Source organism: Rana temporaria, chromosome 10 (assembly GCF_905171775.1).
Source record: "Rana temporaria chromosome 10, aRanTem1.1, whole genome shotgun sequence".
NCBI lineage: Eukaryota > Metazoa > Chordata > Amphibia > Anura > Ranidae > Rana > Rana temporaria.
The window spans coordinates 18,970,610-18,984,641 of record NC_053498.1 but is presented as its reverse complement, the minus strand read 5'-3'; the positions used below and the strand labels follow the sequence as shown (position 1 = coordinate 18,984,641).

Genomic DNA, 14,032 nt, shown 5'->3' with positions numbered 1-14,032 from the left:
TTTTGTGACCATTGTCATTTATACAGCGATACTGTGTAAAATGACACTGGCAGGGAAGGCGTTAACCACTAGGGGGCGAGGAAGGGGTCAAGTGTGTCCTAGGGAGTGATTCTAACTGTGTGGGGGCAGGGCTACATGTGACATGACACTGATCACTGCTCCCAATGACAGGGAGCAGTAGATCAGTGTCCTGTCACAAGGCAGAACCGGGAGATGCCTTGTTTACACAGACACCCCCCCCCCCCCCCGTTTTGCAGCTCCGTGACACGATCGCGGGACACCGGCGGACATTAAGTACGAGGGTCCCGCGGGCACAGTCACAGAGCTTGCGGCAGGGGCGCCAGTGCCCACACAGCGGAAAATTTAAAGGGACGTAAATGTACGCCCATTTGCCTGCCCGTGCCGTTCTGCCGACAAATGTTCGTGCGGCGGTCGGGGGTTAGAGTGTATCAGTTCTTCTGTTTTATACAAGCTGTGCTATGGCCAGTGTTTATAGGAGCAGTTCTCAGCGGCGTTCCTAGTTTTATGACTAGCTTATTTAGTGTGACGTGTTGATTTTTCTAGAAATGCATGTTCTTTACTTTACCCTCCGCAGCTCTGCTATTGTTCATGCCATCGCCATCTACATGAAGCACATCGGGGTGAAGACCAAGGCGGCGGATAGCAAAAAGCCTAAAAGTGGCTTTTTCCGGAAAATGGTAAGTTGCGATTCATATGATCGAGAACAGCGCCGCACTAAAATGCAAGTCAATTAAATATAAATCCGATACTAAAAATATGACTAAATTCCCGTCGGAAAATCTGATCGTGGGTACTTTAGACTCCCGCTGCTTACCGATCCCTGCAATTGCTGACTGACAACACATGTGCTGGGATGGATCGGGCTGCAGGTAGACGGGTCACTGTTCTCGTCTCAAAACTGATCCTTCTCCACGAGAGGCATGCTGTGGCCATCTTTCGGCTATGGCGCGTCATTGAGGTGGTTAAGGTGCGATTCATGACCCTGTGGTTAAAGTGTATTTAAATATAAGAACAAAAATGTAATATATTGCCGCTTACCAGTCCTTAGATGTGGTAACTGTATTATTTTTTTTTTTACTTTTCTTCCTATATTCACTTCCTATCCTAGGGTGACAATGCCTAAGACCCTTTTCACACTGGAGCGTTTTGCAGGCGCTATAGCTTTAAAAATAGCGCCTGCAAACCGCCCTTAAACAGCTGTTGCCTTCACTCAAGTGTGAAAGCCCGTGGGCTATCACACTGGAGCGTTGCGCTAGCAGGACGGTAAAAAAGTCCTGCTAGCCGCATCTTTGGAGCGATGAAGAAGCGGTGTGTTTACCGCGCTCCTCCACCGCTCCTGCCCATTGAAATCAATGGGACAGCTTGGCTAGCAGGGGTTAAATACGCCCCACTAAATGCGCCGCAAATCCGCCCATAGCGTCGGCAGTAAAAATAGCGGCGTTTTACCGCTGACGCTATGGGTGGCTCAGTGTGAAAGGGGGTCTTAGTCCAGTACTCACGTAGCAGTTCAGCAGGAACCGGCCAACTTTCGTTAAATGTGTAACGCTGTCTGTTTGATGACTATCCTAACGTCCAGCTTCTGTTGAACGGTCATGCTGGAAAACGAGCAGCGACAGTCTCCCCGCAAGCCAAAGAACTGAACAATCACATGCCTACTGATCACTCAGTTCTCAGCTTTGTGCAGAGGGCTCTGCCCCTCCAGCGCTCACTGGAGCACCAGGCGGGAGCGGATGGCTTCGGCTCTCAGACGGGTAGAGCCAGCTGCCGATGAGGCTTCCGGGTGGATCCCCGACAATATTGGGATCCTTCCAGTGCCTCGAGCAGCTCTTTGAGGTCAGCAAAAGCAGTAATTGCACCCCTGTGGCCCAGAAGAGAACTATCACCAAAAAAACTTTTAAAGCGGGGGTTCCACAAAAAAATATATATATTAAAAGTCAGCAGCTACAAATACTGCAGCTGCGCACTTTTAATATTAGGACACTTGCCTGTCCAGGGCGCCCGCCATCTGTCCGTCGGCTCTCACGTGCTGCCGCCACCAAAACTTGCTTGTATATTTGTTGTATTGTTCTTTTTAAGATGGCATATTTAATTTTGTCTATTCTAGTCATTTTATTTCCTTTTGTATTACATAATTCTCACCTTCCCTGTCTCCAGGTGTCTGCTAAGAAGCCAGATGAACCTCCAAAGAGCAAGAAACCGTTCAGCATCTGGAACCGCAATGAAACCCCCCACAGTGAGTACCGGGGTGAAAGCAAACGCGTGCATTCCAGGTGTGGCTGACCGCAACCAACTGGATTCCAGCAAGCATTTTTCAAGTTAAACAAACAAATGAATGCATGCTGCTGATTGGTTGCTGTCAATTTGTTTTCGAATTTAAATTTTATTTCTTTTACAATTTTTTTTTTGCTAAATTATTTTTTACATTTTGTTTTTTTATTACAATTTGTTTTCAAATTTTTAATTTTTTTTTACAATTTTTTTTTTTTTTAACAATGCTGTTGGGGGGGATACATCTCACCTTTTGAGACCGAAAAAGAAATTGAGGACACATTTTCTTCAATTCCTTTCTCTGCAGCCTCAGCTGCACTAAAGATGAATGAACAAGAGGCGGAGTCTCCAGTTAATTCATAAACTGAAGTAAAGTAAGCACTGTGCTTCAGTTATGAACGAACACGGGAGCGATCGGTACCGACCACTCACTGTGTCCAATTCAGAAAAGGGAGGGTCGGTAAATTTACATATTTTACTGGCCTCTTTCCCCACTCTCCATCCCCCTGTTTACCTGTAACGGCCAGCGGGAGAGGGAAGCTGGCAGCTGGCTGGCACACAGGGGGACCCAGGCAGCAGAGGGATCGGTGCGACGGGCCAGCGATTGCAGAACAATGCCACTGCGAGGGGGGGGCCCGGGCACCCACGGGGGAATTGGATGTGGACAGCACAGGGGGAGGGATTGGTGCAGTCAGGGGACTATTACAGAAAGATACCCTGGGCCAGATTCACGAATAATTACGGCGGCGTAACGTATCCCCTTTACGTTACGCCGCTGCAAGTTTTCGGCATAAGTGCTTGATTCACAAAGCACTTGCCTGTAAACTTGCGGCGGCGTAGCGTAAAGCCGTCCGGCGCAAGCCCTCCTAATTCAAATGGGGCGTGTACCATTTATATTAGGCGCGTTCCCGCGCCGAACGTTCTGCGCATGCTCCGTTAGGAAATTTCCCGCCGTGCTTTGCGCGAAATTACGGCGCCCCGACGTGTTTTTTGAACAGCGACGTGCGTAACGTACTTTCGTATTCCCGGACGTCTTACGCAAAAAAAATAATAATTTGAAATTCGACGCGGGAACGACGGCCATACTTTAACATGGCTGGTCTAAATCTAAGCCATGAAATAGCAGGCTTAAGATTGCGGCCGGAAAAACCTGACTAGCGACGACGTAAGAGAATGCGACGAACGCGCGTACCTTCGTGGATCGCCGTAAACAGCTAATTTGCATACCCGACGCTGGAAAACGACGCGAACTCCACCCAGCGGCCGCCGGAAAATTACACCTACGATCCGAAGGCGTACGCCGGAAAATTACACCTACGATCCGAAGGCGTACGAAGCCGTACACCTGTCGGATCGAAGCCAAAAGCCGTCGTATCTTTGTTTGAGGATTCCAAATCAAGATACGACGCGGCAAATTTGAAAATACGCCGGCGTATCAGTAGATACGCCGGCGTATTACTGCTGTGAATCTGGCCCTCTGTGTCTGTGTCTCTCCCTCCAGCAGCTGAAAGCTGGCTGAGGGGAGAGGGGGAGAAAGAGGCTTTCAGCTTCTGCAGAGAGCCGCACAGGGCATTGTTCTGCAATTGCCGCCCCGTCGCACCGATCCCTCTGCTGCCCGGGTCCCCCTGTGTGCCCCCTACAGGAGGACCGGTGGTACCCCCTATCAATGGCCCTGTTTCTATTAATCAACCCTCAAGTATCTTGCAATATTTAATCTAACAAAAAAAAATCTTCATATATGTGATTCTATTCTATCTTGCTCCTGCTTTGTTGCTTTCTTTTTTTGTCCTGTCTCTCGATTTGCCTTTGCTGCTTGCTATGATGCAGTTCCATAATGATCAAACGGAAAAGTGTATACGGTAGGCCCCAAGGGGGCAGTAAGCAGAGTTTTAAGGTGCAAAAAAACAAAGAATCAATTATACAAAAAATACAAAGGGGCAGATCCACATACAAATAGGTGGGCGCAGCGTATGTGAGATAAGCTACGCCGCTGTAACTTACTTTTGGCCGGTTCGAATCCCCAAAGAATTTGCACCGTAAGTTACGGCGGCGTAGTGTATCTCTGGCGGCGTAAGGGCGCTTAATTCAAATCGGCGATTAGGGGGCGTGTTTCATTTAAATGAAGCGCGTCCCCGCGCCAAATGAACTGCGCATGCGCCGTCCCTAAATGTCCCGCTGTGCATTGCGGTAAATGACGTCGCAAGGACGTCATTTTTTTTAACTTAGACGTGACTTATGTACATTCCGATTCACGGACGACTTACGCAAACAAAAAAATAAAATTCTAATTAAACGCGGGAACGACGGCCATACTTAACATAACGAAATACCAGCTTTAACTATACGCCGGAAAAAAGCCGACTAGAGACGCCGTAAAAAATGCGCCGGCCGCTTGTACGTTCGTGGATCGTCGGAAATAGCTAATTTGCATACTCGACGCGGAAAACGACATGAACGCCACCCAGCGGACGCCGAAGTATTGCATCTTAGATCCGAAGGCGTACGCCTGTCGGATCTAACCCAAAAGCCGTCGTATCTTGTTTTGAGGATTCAAACTAAAGATACGACGCGGGAAATTTGAAAGTACGCCGGCGTATCAGTAGATACGCCGGCATACTTGTTCTGTGGATCTGCCCCAAAATGTATTTAATACATAAACGGTATTAAACTACTTATACAGTTGGGTCTATAGATTGCCCAATGGTCATATTACAGAAGAATGGTTGCCTCTACATGTTTCGCCACAAACGTGGCTTCTTCTGGAGCTTTTGTAGGACTTTTTATTTTAAAACATTACCACCTGTTAAATGGTCACAATTCCGGATACTCCCCAAGAGGTCCAGCGGGGGGCATCTGTGCCCCAAGAGTGAAAGGAAAACAATTGCCCTATAGTCAAACCTTTTATTTTGGCAAATCGATTGATCAATATTTAATCTTTCCCCATAAACGGACTTCATCAGTTACCAGCATACTTCAAGGCGCTTCTACCCGCCAAGAATTTCCTTTATTTCACTTTGCCACCGTTGACTGACTCGGTGTCTGAGAATGATACCATGGGCCAGATTCACGAATATTTACGGCGGCGTAACGTATACCCTTTACGTTACGCCGCCGCAAGTTTTCGTCGTAAGTGCTTGATTCACAAAGCACTTGCGGGTAAACTTGCAGCGGCGTAGCGTAAAGCCGTCCGGCGCAAGCCCGCCTAATTCAAATGGGGCGTGTACCATTTAAATTAGTCGCGTTCCCGCGCCGAACGTTCTGCGCATGCTCCGTGTGAAAATTTCCCGACGTGCTTTGCGCGAAATTACGGCGCCCCGACGTATTTTTTGAATGTGCCTTACGTCGTTTCATATTCCCGGACGTCTTACGCAAAAAAAAAAAAAATTGAAATTCCACGCGGGAATGACGGCCATACTTTAACATGGCTGTTCTAAATGTAAGCCATGAAAAAGCAGACCTACATTTGCGACGGGAAAACCCGACTAGCGACGACGTAAGAGATTGCGACGAACGCGAGTATCTTCGTGGATCGCCGTAATCGGCTAACTTGCATACCCGACGCTGGAAAACGACGCGAACTCCACCCAGCGGCCGCCGGAAAATTACACCTAGGACCTGTCGGATCTTAGCCAAAAGCCGTCGTATCTTTTTTGTGAATTACAAATAAAGATACGACGCGGCAAATTTGAAAATACGCCGGAGTATCAATAGATACTCCGGCGTATTTCCTCTGTGAATCTGGCCCCATATACCCAGGGAGGATCAAAGAAATCAAGATCGCTAGTTGGTGGCTATTGGGGCTACAGCCCCGAATCTGGGGCCTATAGCCTAAGCTGAGATCTAAGGGTGTGATCCCATAGATTTCACAGGTTTATGCTGGGACCTGTAGTTCTTCACTATTTGGGGGGCGGAGGTTCTCACATCTTCGGATCTGTCGGGGTCATGCTGGGACCTGTAGGGGCAGATCCACAGACAGAGTACGCCGGCGTATCTACTGATACGCCGGCGTACTTTCAAATTACCCACGTCGTATCTTTGGTTTGAATCCTCAAACCAAGATACGACGGCATCTGGGTTAGATACGACAGGTATACGTCCTCGTACGCCTTCGGATCTAAAATGCAATACTTCGGCGTCCGCTGGGTGGCATTCACGTAGTTTTCCACGTCGGGTATGCAAATTAGCTATTTTCGACAATCCACGAACATACGCGCGGCCGTCGCATTCTCTTACGTCGTCTCTAGTCGGCTTTTTCCGGCGTATAGTTAAAGCTGCTTTTTTGCGGCGTATAGTTAGATTTGCCATGTTAAGTATGGCCGTCGTTCCCGCGTCAAAATTTTTTCTTTTTTTTTTTTTTTGCGTAAGTCGTCCGTGAATCGGGATGGACGTAAGTCTCGCCTAAGTTTAAAAAATGACGTCCTTGCGACGTCATTTCTCGCAATGCACGGCGGAAAATTTAGAAACGAAGCATGCGCAGTTCATTCGGCGCGGGGACGCGCTTCATTTAAATGAAACACGCCCCCTAATCGCCGATTTGAATTACGCTGCCAGAGATAGACTACGCTGCCGTAACTTTCGGCGCGCAATCTTTCAGGATTCGAACCAAAGCCGGGAAAGTTACGGCGGCGTAGCAAATCTCTGATACGCTGCGCGGGTGCAGATCTCTGTGGATCTGCCCCGTAGTCCTTAACTTTGGGGAGGTCACCCCCCCCCCCAAAGTAAAGGACTACTAGTCCCAGCATGAACCTCCGTTTTTTAAAGATGTAACCCCCCCCCCCTCAAATTTGAAACTCCTAGCATGAACCCGTGAGATCTAAGGGTGTGACCCCATAGATTTCACAGATCTATGCTGGGACCTGTAGTTCTTCACTAGTTTGGGGGGAGGGTGTCACATCTTAAGCTCTGAGGGGTTCATGCTGGGACCTGTGTCAGTGTCATTCCGGGACACTGTATTGTCCCAGAGTGAAGGTGCCCGGGACAGACCCGCAGAATGCGGGACTGTCCCGGGCAATGCGGGACTGTCCCGGGCAATCCAGGACACATGGTCACCCTAACTGGCACCCATATAAAAGGCATTTTTCTCGTGATCTCCAATGAATTGATTTAGAAGAGGTTCCCCAAAATCTAATCATTATGTCAAGGGTTCCTGTGGGGTAAAGAAAAAAAATGACTGTTTTTGTTGTCTCTGCTTTTCAGTCCCTTCTCTCCTTACTTGTGATGCATGACTGTCCCTCTTTGCTGAGGTCTTGTTGTTTCTTGCTTAAGCAAAACTATCAACTGTTGACCGTGGATGCAGCCATGTAGGCCTTAGTGATGTCTAAGGCTGAATATTGGTTCACTCCCAAGATGGCCGTCACTTTTTGTGTGGCAATGACTCCATGTTGATGTTCAGTGGTGTGTAAGGGGTGTGGGTGGTGGTGTCGCTGTGCCTTTAGCTTGCCTTCATGCCATGTTTTGTTTTTCTTCTTTCTGCTCCTCCCGTATCTTTCACAGATGTTGATCCCAGGCCGAAGCTTGAGCCCGAAGGTATCTTCCAATATAAGACCCATTTATATTCCCCTCCCCCCCGAACAACTTGACATTTCACCTTTTTCACTCCCTCCATTCAGCCAAATGCATGACGGAATGTACCATAAATTCACCACTGGAGGGGGAGGTTTGAAGCATGGGGGGGCACGTTTTACTAATTCACTTATTGATAAAATATGTTTCATTCAGACCCTTGTGTTTTACAGTCTATAAGCCTCAGTCCCACAGCAATTGCTCTGTTCTTTCACAATAGAGGGGATTTAGGAAGTTAAAGCGGAGTTCCGGCCACAATTACACTTTTTAAATATAAATATTCCTGTAATACACAAGCTTAATGTATTCTAGTAAAGTTAGTCTGTAAACTAAGGTCTGTTTTGTTAGGTTATTACAGCATTTAGACACTTTATAAAATAGAAATTGACTGGGGCCATCTTAAGTGTGGGCATCATGAAGCCAGACTGTATGACTTCCTGGATTTCAGCCTTGCACATGCTCAGTGCTGCACAAGCAGTGTCAGATCAGGTTTCAGCACCTGTGCTGTCCAAGTCACATGATGCTTTGAGACTGGGGAATGCACAGACTCCTGGTAAGTTACACCCACTACATTCCCAGGAGTCTGTGCGGTGCATTAAGCACCTAGGTGCAGGAAGTGGGAAGATTAACTATTCTGCCTAGCAACAACACTTTGAAGGCATCTAAAAAAAAAAAATTTTTCGTAAAGGACTAATGACATTTTTTTTAAAACTACTGATGTAATGTTATATTTATGGGTGGAACTCCACTTTAAGAATGGGCCTGTGTAAGAATTCCAGGTATGGCATCCAGCTTGGACCAATGTAAAGATGCATAATACCATATTTGTAGGATCCCTCTAGAACAGGAATGGGCAAACTACGGCCCGGCGGACCTTTTAATCCTGCCCCCACCCGTGATCTCCTCGTGCCGCGATCGCCGCTAAATGAGGCCGCGGCTTTGCGGCCTATGCTTCGAGGGGGCTGGAGCGAGGCGAGTGCAGATAGGCTGCGGGCGCTCCGCCTCCGGCCGCCTCTCGCCCCGGGGGATTGGGGAATTCCTCTGAGAGGGCGGTGCCACCTAAATCACTGCCACGGGGAGACACGGGAAAGGAGCTGGCCGGAGGCTGCAGATAACACGGCGGTCACGTGATTACACAGCGCGCGAACAGCAGGATATGGTAAGAGAGGCCAAAAAGAATAATATAAAATCACTGTGCCATCAATTGTCACCACTGTGCCATGCCAAATGCAGCCACTGTGCCATGCCATCAAACGCAGCCACCGTGCCCATCAATTGTCACCACTGTGCCATGCCAAATTCAGCCACTGTGCCATGCCATCAAACGCAGCCACCGTGCCCATCAATTGTCACCACTGTGCCATGCCAAATTCAGCCACTGTGCCATGCCATCAAACGCAGCCACCGTGCCCATCAATTGTCACCACTGTGCCATGCCATCAAAAGCAATCACTGTGCCATCAATTGTCACCACTGTGCCATGCCAAATGCAGCCACTGTGTCATGCCATCAAACGCAGCCACCGTGCCCATCAATTGTCACCACTGTGCCATGCCATCAAAAGCAATCACTGTGCCATCAATTGTCACCACTGTGCCATGCCAAATGCAGCCACTGTGCCATGCCATGAAACGCAGCCACCGTGCCCATCAATTGTCACCACTGTGCCATGCCATCAAAAGCAATCACTGTGCCATCAATTGTCACCACTGTGCCATGCCAAATGCAGCCACTGTGCCATGCCATCAAATGCAGCCACTGTGCCATCAATTGTAGTTTTGTAAAATTACTCTTTTTATGCTTTTCTACCTTAAATTAATCTAAACATTTAATGTTACAAATTTAAATTTAATTTATATTAATTCACACCGTCCATCTACTCTTGGTCCGGCCCCCGGGTCCAATATATGAACCCATTGCGGCCCTCGAGTCAAAAAGTTTGCCCACCCCTGCTCTAGAAGCTGGAAACCAATGTAGCAGACACCACTACTACAGTGATCTCCACTAGCTTCCAGGTCCCATGCCAAGCGGCTGCCCTGCTGCATTCTAAACATAGGAGATCAGCCACTTGGCAGAGACGCCATTCAGAGTTCACTTAGCATTTTCTCAACATGGCACGGGACCCCATGGAGATCACTCGGGTAGGGGGTACCCATTAAGGCCCATACACACGATCTGATTTTTTGACAAACCTGTTTGATCGAACAAATCCGACCGTGTGCGCGCTCCATCGGACAAATGTTTTCGCTTTTTCATCGGACAAATGTTCGCTGTGAAAACTTTCCGGCAACAAATGTCCTACGTCGGCTAATCCAATCGTGTGTACACAAGTCCATTGGACTAAAGTCCAAAGTACAAACACACATGCTCAGATCTATAGCTAAAGATCAGACAACAATAGCAAAAGTTGCCCAAAGGGTGGCGGTAAAGAGCTGAAAAAAACATGGTGGTTTGGTGAAAGTTGGCTGAAAAGTCCTGCCGTCTGTATGCAGAACAAGTTCACGGCCAACGCCCTTCGAACAAAAATCCACGGAAAAGTCCAATGGAAGTCCGATCGTGTGTATGAGGCTTTACACTGATGTCCAGCTTCTGAAGGGATCCCATAGGTATGGTATACACATAATTACATTGGCCCAAGCTGGACCAATGGAGGTAGAAATATTGATATCTGTAATTCTTCTTTGGGAGGCAACTTCAAGTTAAATGGACGCCTTTTATCCAAAATTCGAAAATCCTTTTTTTTTTTTTTTACACTTTTATAAATACAAAGATTTTCCAACTTCTTGGAAAATGTGTATGCAACAGAATTGATCCTTCAAGGGAGTATCCTTATCCACATTGGTTAAGCTTTAAGCTGAAATTTAGCAGGATCTGCTTTTGAGGTTCCCATTTTTTTCTTAGATACATCTGCCCATAGTGCTCAATATTAAAATTCATACCTTTCTTCTGCCTACAATCTGTATAATTTATTGAAAAATCCAACATACAGTTGAAAAAACTTGCACGCAATCTGTATTTTAACATTCCCCAGCATGATGCCCCATGGAGGGGATAGGTCAAATGGACCCTATTGCCAAACCATTAATTTCAACTAAAATCTTCCCATAGGATTATATGTACCGTATATACTAGAGCAGGGGTCTCCAAACTGTGGCCCTGGGGCCGGATGTGGCCCTTTGCTTGCCTTAATGTGGCCCTTGGGGCATCATTCCATCCAATTTAAATGGGGCATAATTCTTGTTGCTGACACCAATGGGGCACTATTCCTCCAACTGACATAATCAATTCTTTCCATTAACACCAACGATGGGGCACTAGTCCTCCCACTGTTACCAAAGATGGTATTATTAACTCCCACTGGACATTTTTTACTCCCAATGGCCTTAGTCCGGCCCCCCTAAAGTCTGAAGGACCGTAAACTGGTGCTGAAAATGCCCCCCTCAGCTTATATTCGAGTCACCTTTTTTGCTCCTGATCTACTAGACTTTAGGGACCCGGTACTGGCCGGTTGTAGGACCCCTGGACCCTTGGCACACATATAGCCCCACTCTTCCTCTACATGGGTGCAAAGTTTGTTCTCCGTAGGACCTGCGGCCGGGGAGCACCGATTGTTCAAAGCCGGACACCCCTTCTATATACTCCCATGTTAAACGTAAGTCTAGTCATGGGCACAGTGAGGAATGGGCACAATGAGGCATACAGATGGACACCCTAGGCTTATACTCGAGACAAAACGTTTTCCCATTTTTTGGTGGTAAAATTAGGTGCCTCAGCTTATATTCGGGGTCGGCTTATACTCGAGTATATACGGTAATCAAAACAAAAATGGGTGCTTATGCTGACTAGCATAGTTCACAGGAACAGGCCTCTACACCATAAATTTAACACAACACAAGTGAAATGTTGAGAAACCTTTTGTCTCCTGAGATGTTAAAACCACAATTCGGCTTAAAGAACCCTGACCTTTGGTGGTCCCCACAATGTGGTTGATTTAACCACCTCAATGGTGCAGCCTCACCAGCGCCCATCGGTGCAGCCTCACCAGCGCCCATCGGTGCAGCCTCACCAGCGCCCATCGGTGCAGCCTCACCAGCGCCCATCGGTGCAGCCTCACCAACGCCCATCGGTGAAACCTCATCAGCGGCCATCGAAAAATTTCTTATATTCAAAATGTTATAACAAAAAAACGAGAGAAACATAATTTTTTTCAAAATGTTTGTTCTTTTTTGTTTACCAAAAAAATAAAAAATACCAGTGGTGATTAAATGTCACCAAATCTGTAAAAAAAAAAAATTTCATATGGGTACAGTGTTGCATGACCGCACAATTGGCATTCAGATTGCTACAGTACTGAAAATTGGTCTGGGCAGGAAGGGGGTGAAAGTGCCCGGTATTGAAGTGGTTAAGTAAACCACGGGCAAACCTTTGATTATTTTACCGCAAAACAAACGCATTTCTGTTTTAGATGATTATGTGCGCAAAAATAAGGAAATGTAAGGGGTAGGCTTTCATAATGTCATTTATTGGTGTCCTGCCTAACCACTTCTCAGTAAACAATGCATTTGTATAGCATTTTTTGCTGTGAAAATGACAATGGTCCCAAAAATGTGTCAAAATTGTCCGATGTGTCCGCCATAATGTTGCAGTCATAAAAGAAAATCGCTGATCGCCGCCATTAGTAGCAAAAAAAATAATAATTAATAAAAATGCATAAAACAATTATCCCCTATTTTGTAAACGCTATAAATTTTGCGAAAACCAATCGATAGACGCTTATTGCGATTTTTTTTTTTCACCAAAATATGTAGAAGAATACGTATCGGCCTAAACTGAGGAAAAACAATTGTTTTATATATTTTTGGGGGATATTTATTATAGCAAAAAGTAAAAAATATTGAATTTTTTTCAAAATTGTCGCTCTATTTTTGTTTATAGCGCAAAAAATCAAAACCGCAGAGGTGATCAAATACCACCAAAAGAAATCTCTATTTGTGGGGAAAAAAGGACGTAAATTTTGTTCGGGAGCCACGTCGCACCACCGCGCAATTGTCAGTTAAAGCGACGCAGTGCCGAATCGCAAAAACTGGCCTGGTCCTTTTACCTGCATAAAGGTCCGGGTCTTAAGTGGTTAATCTAAGATACAATGTAGTGGAACTGAGGCTTTCCGAATCCTATTGTAGGACGTTTCCCAATGGCTGGGGTGGGCGGCGGTGTTCCCTTGTCACTTACTAACCATTTTGTTCTTCTTTTATGTGTTAACTGCTATCAATGTTTTATGGAAGAGGGTGGGAGAAGTTATAAAGTTTGACCTGAATGACCGATGATTGGAGTTCTGTTCGAAAGATGACGTGAAGGGGGGGACTCCTGACTTTATTACGTTTCTGATTTCCTCAGCTGACAAACAAGGGGCCCCGGAGAGAAAGTTCAGCCACGGGCAGAGGACCTTTGACAGGAGCGACAGCAGCCTTGCGAAGCCCAAAGCCACCAATGAGGGCCCGGACCTTGGTGTATCTGTCACCATACACCCTCCACCCAGTGATCCCAGCGACAGTGACACAGGTCAGTAAAAGTTGTATTGGTGATGAACGACAACCGGGAAAGGTCCCGCTTGATGACCACACTTGATTTTTTTTTTTTAGCCATGGTGCGTGTTTATCAACAAGCTTGTCCCTTTCGAAAGACAAATTGATGGTTTTAAATGATTCACTTTGCATTAGGGTTGTCCCGATACCACTTTTTTAGGACTGAGTACAAGTACCGATACTTTTTTTTATGTACTCGCCGATACCGAATACCGATACATTTTTTTAAATGTGTCCCCAAATGCAGCCATGTCCCCCGTATAGCAGCCATGTCCCCCGTATAGCAGCCATGTCCCCCGTATAGCAGCCCTGTCCCCCGTATAGCAGCCATGTCCCCCGTATAGCAGCCATGTCCCCCGTATAGCAGCCATGTCCCCCGTATAGCAGCCATGTCCCCCGTATAGCAGCCATGTCCCCCGTATAGCAGCCATGTCCCCCGTATAGCAGCCATGTCCCCCGTATAGCAGCCATGTCCCCCGTATAGCAGCCATGTCCCCCGTATAGCAGCCATGTCCCCCGTATAGCAGCCATGTCCCCCGTATAGCAGCCATGTCCCCCGTATAGCAGCCATGTCCCCCGTACAGCAGCCATGTCCCCCG

General features: G+C 46.9%; 1 protein-coding gene across 5 annotated transcripts in view; it reads left to right on the top strand.

Moving 5' to 3' along the window:
- The window catches only part of ARHGEF1 (Rho guanine nucleotide exchange factor 1), a 191,090-nt gene that overhangs the window by 113,336 nt on the left and 63,722 nt on the right, over positions 1 to 14,032 (top strand). For 4 of the 5 annotated variants that reach the window (XM_040327329.1, XM_040327331.1, XM_040327333.1 and 1 more), the window contains 4 exons: positions 596 to 698; positions 2,176 to 2,254; positions 7,783 to 7,815; positions 13,246 to 13,410. In XM_040327329.1, coding sequence (XP_040183263.1) covers positions 596 to 698; positions 2,176 to 2,254; positions 7,783 to 7,815; positions 13,246 to 13,410 — 380 coding nt within the window. The remainder of the gene's footprint in view (positions 1 to 595; positions 699 to 2,175; positions 2,255 to 7,782; positions 7,816 to 13,245; positions 13,411 to 14,032) is intronic. The other variant, XM_040327332.1, reaches the window with a different exon arrangement.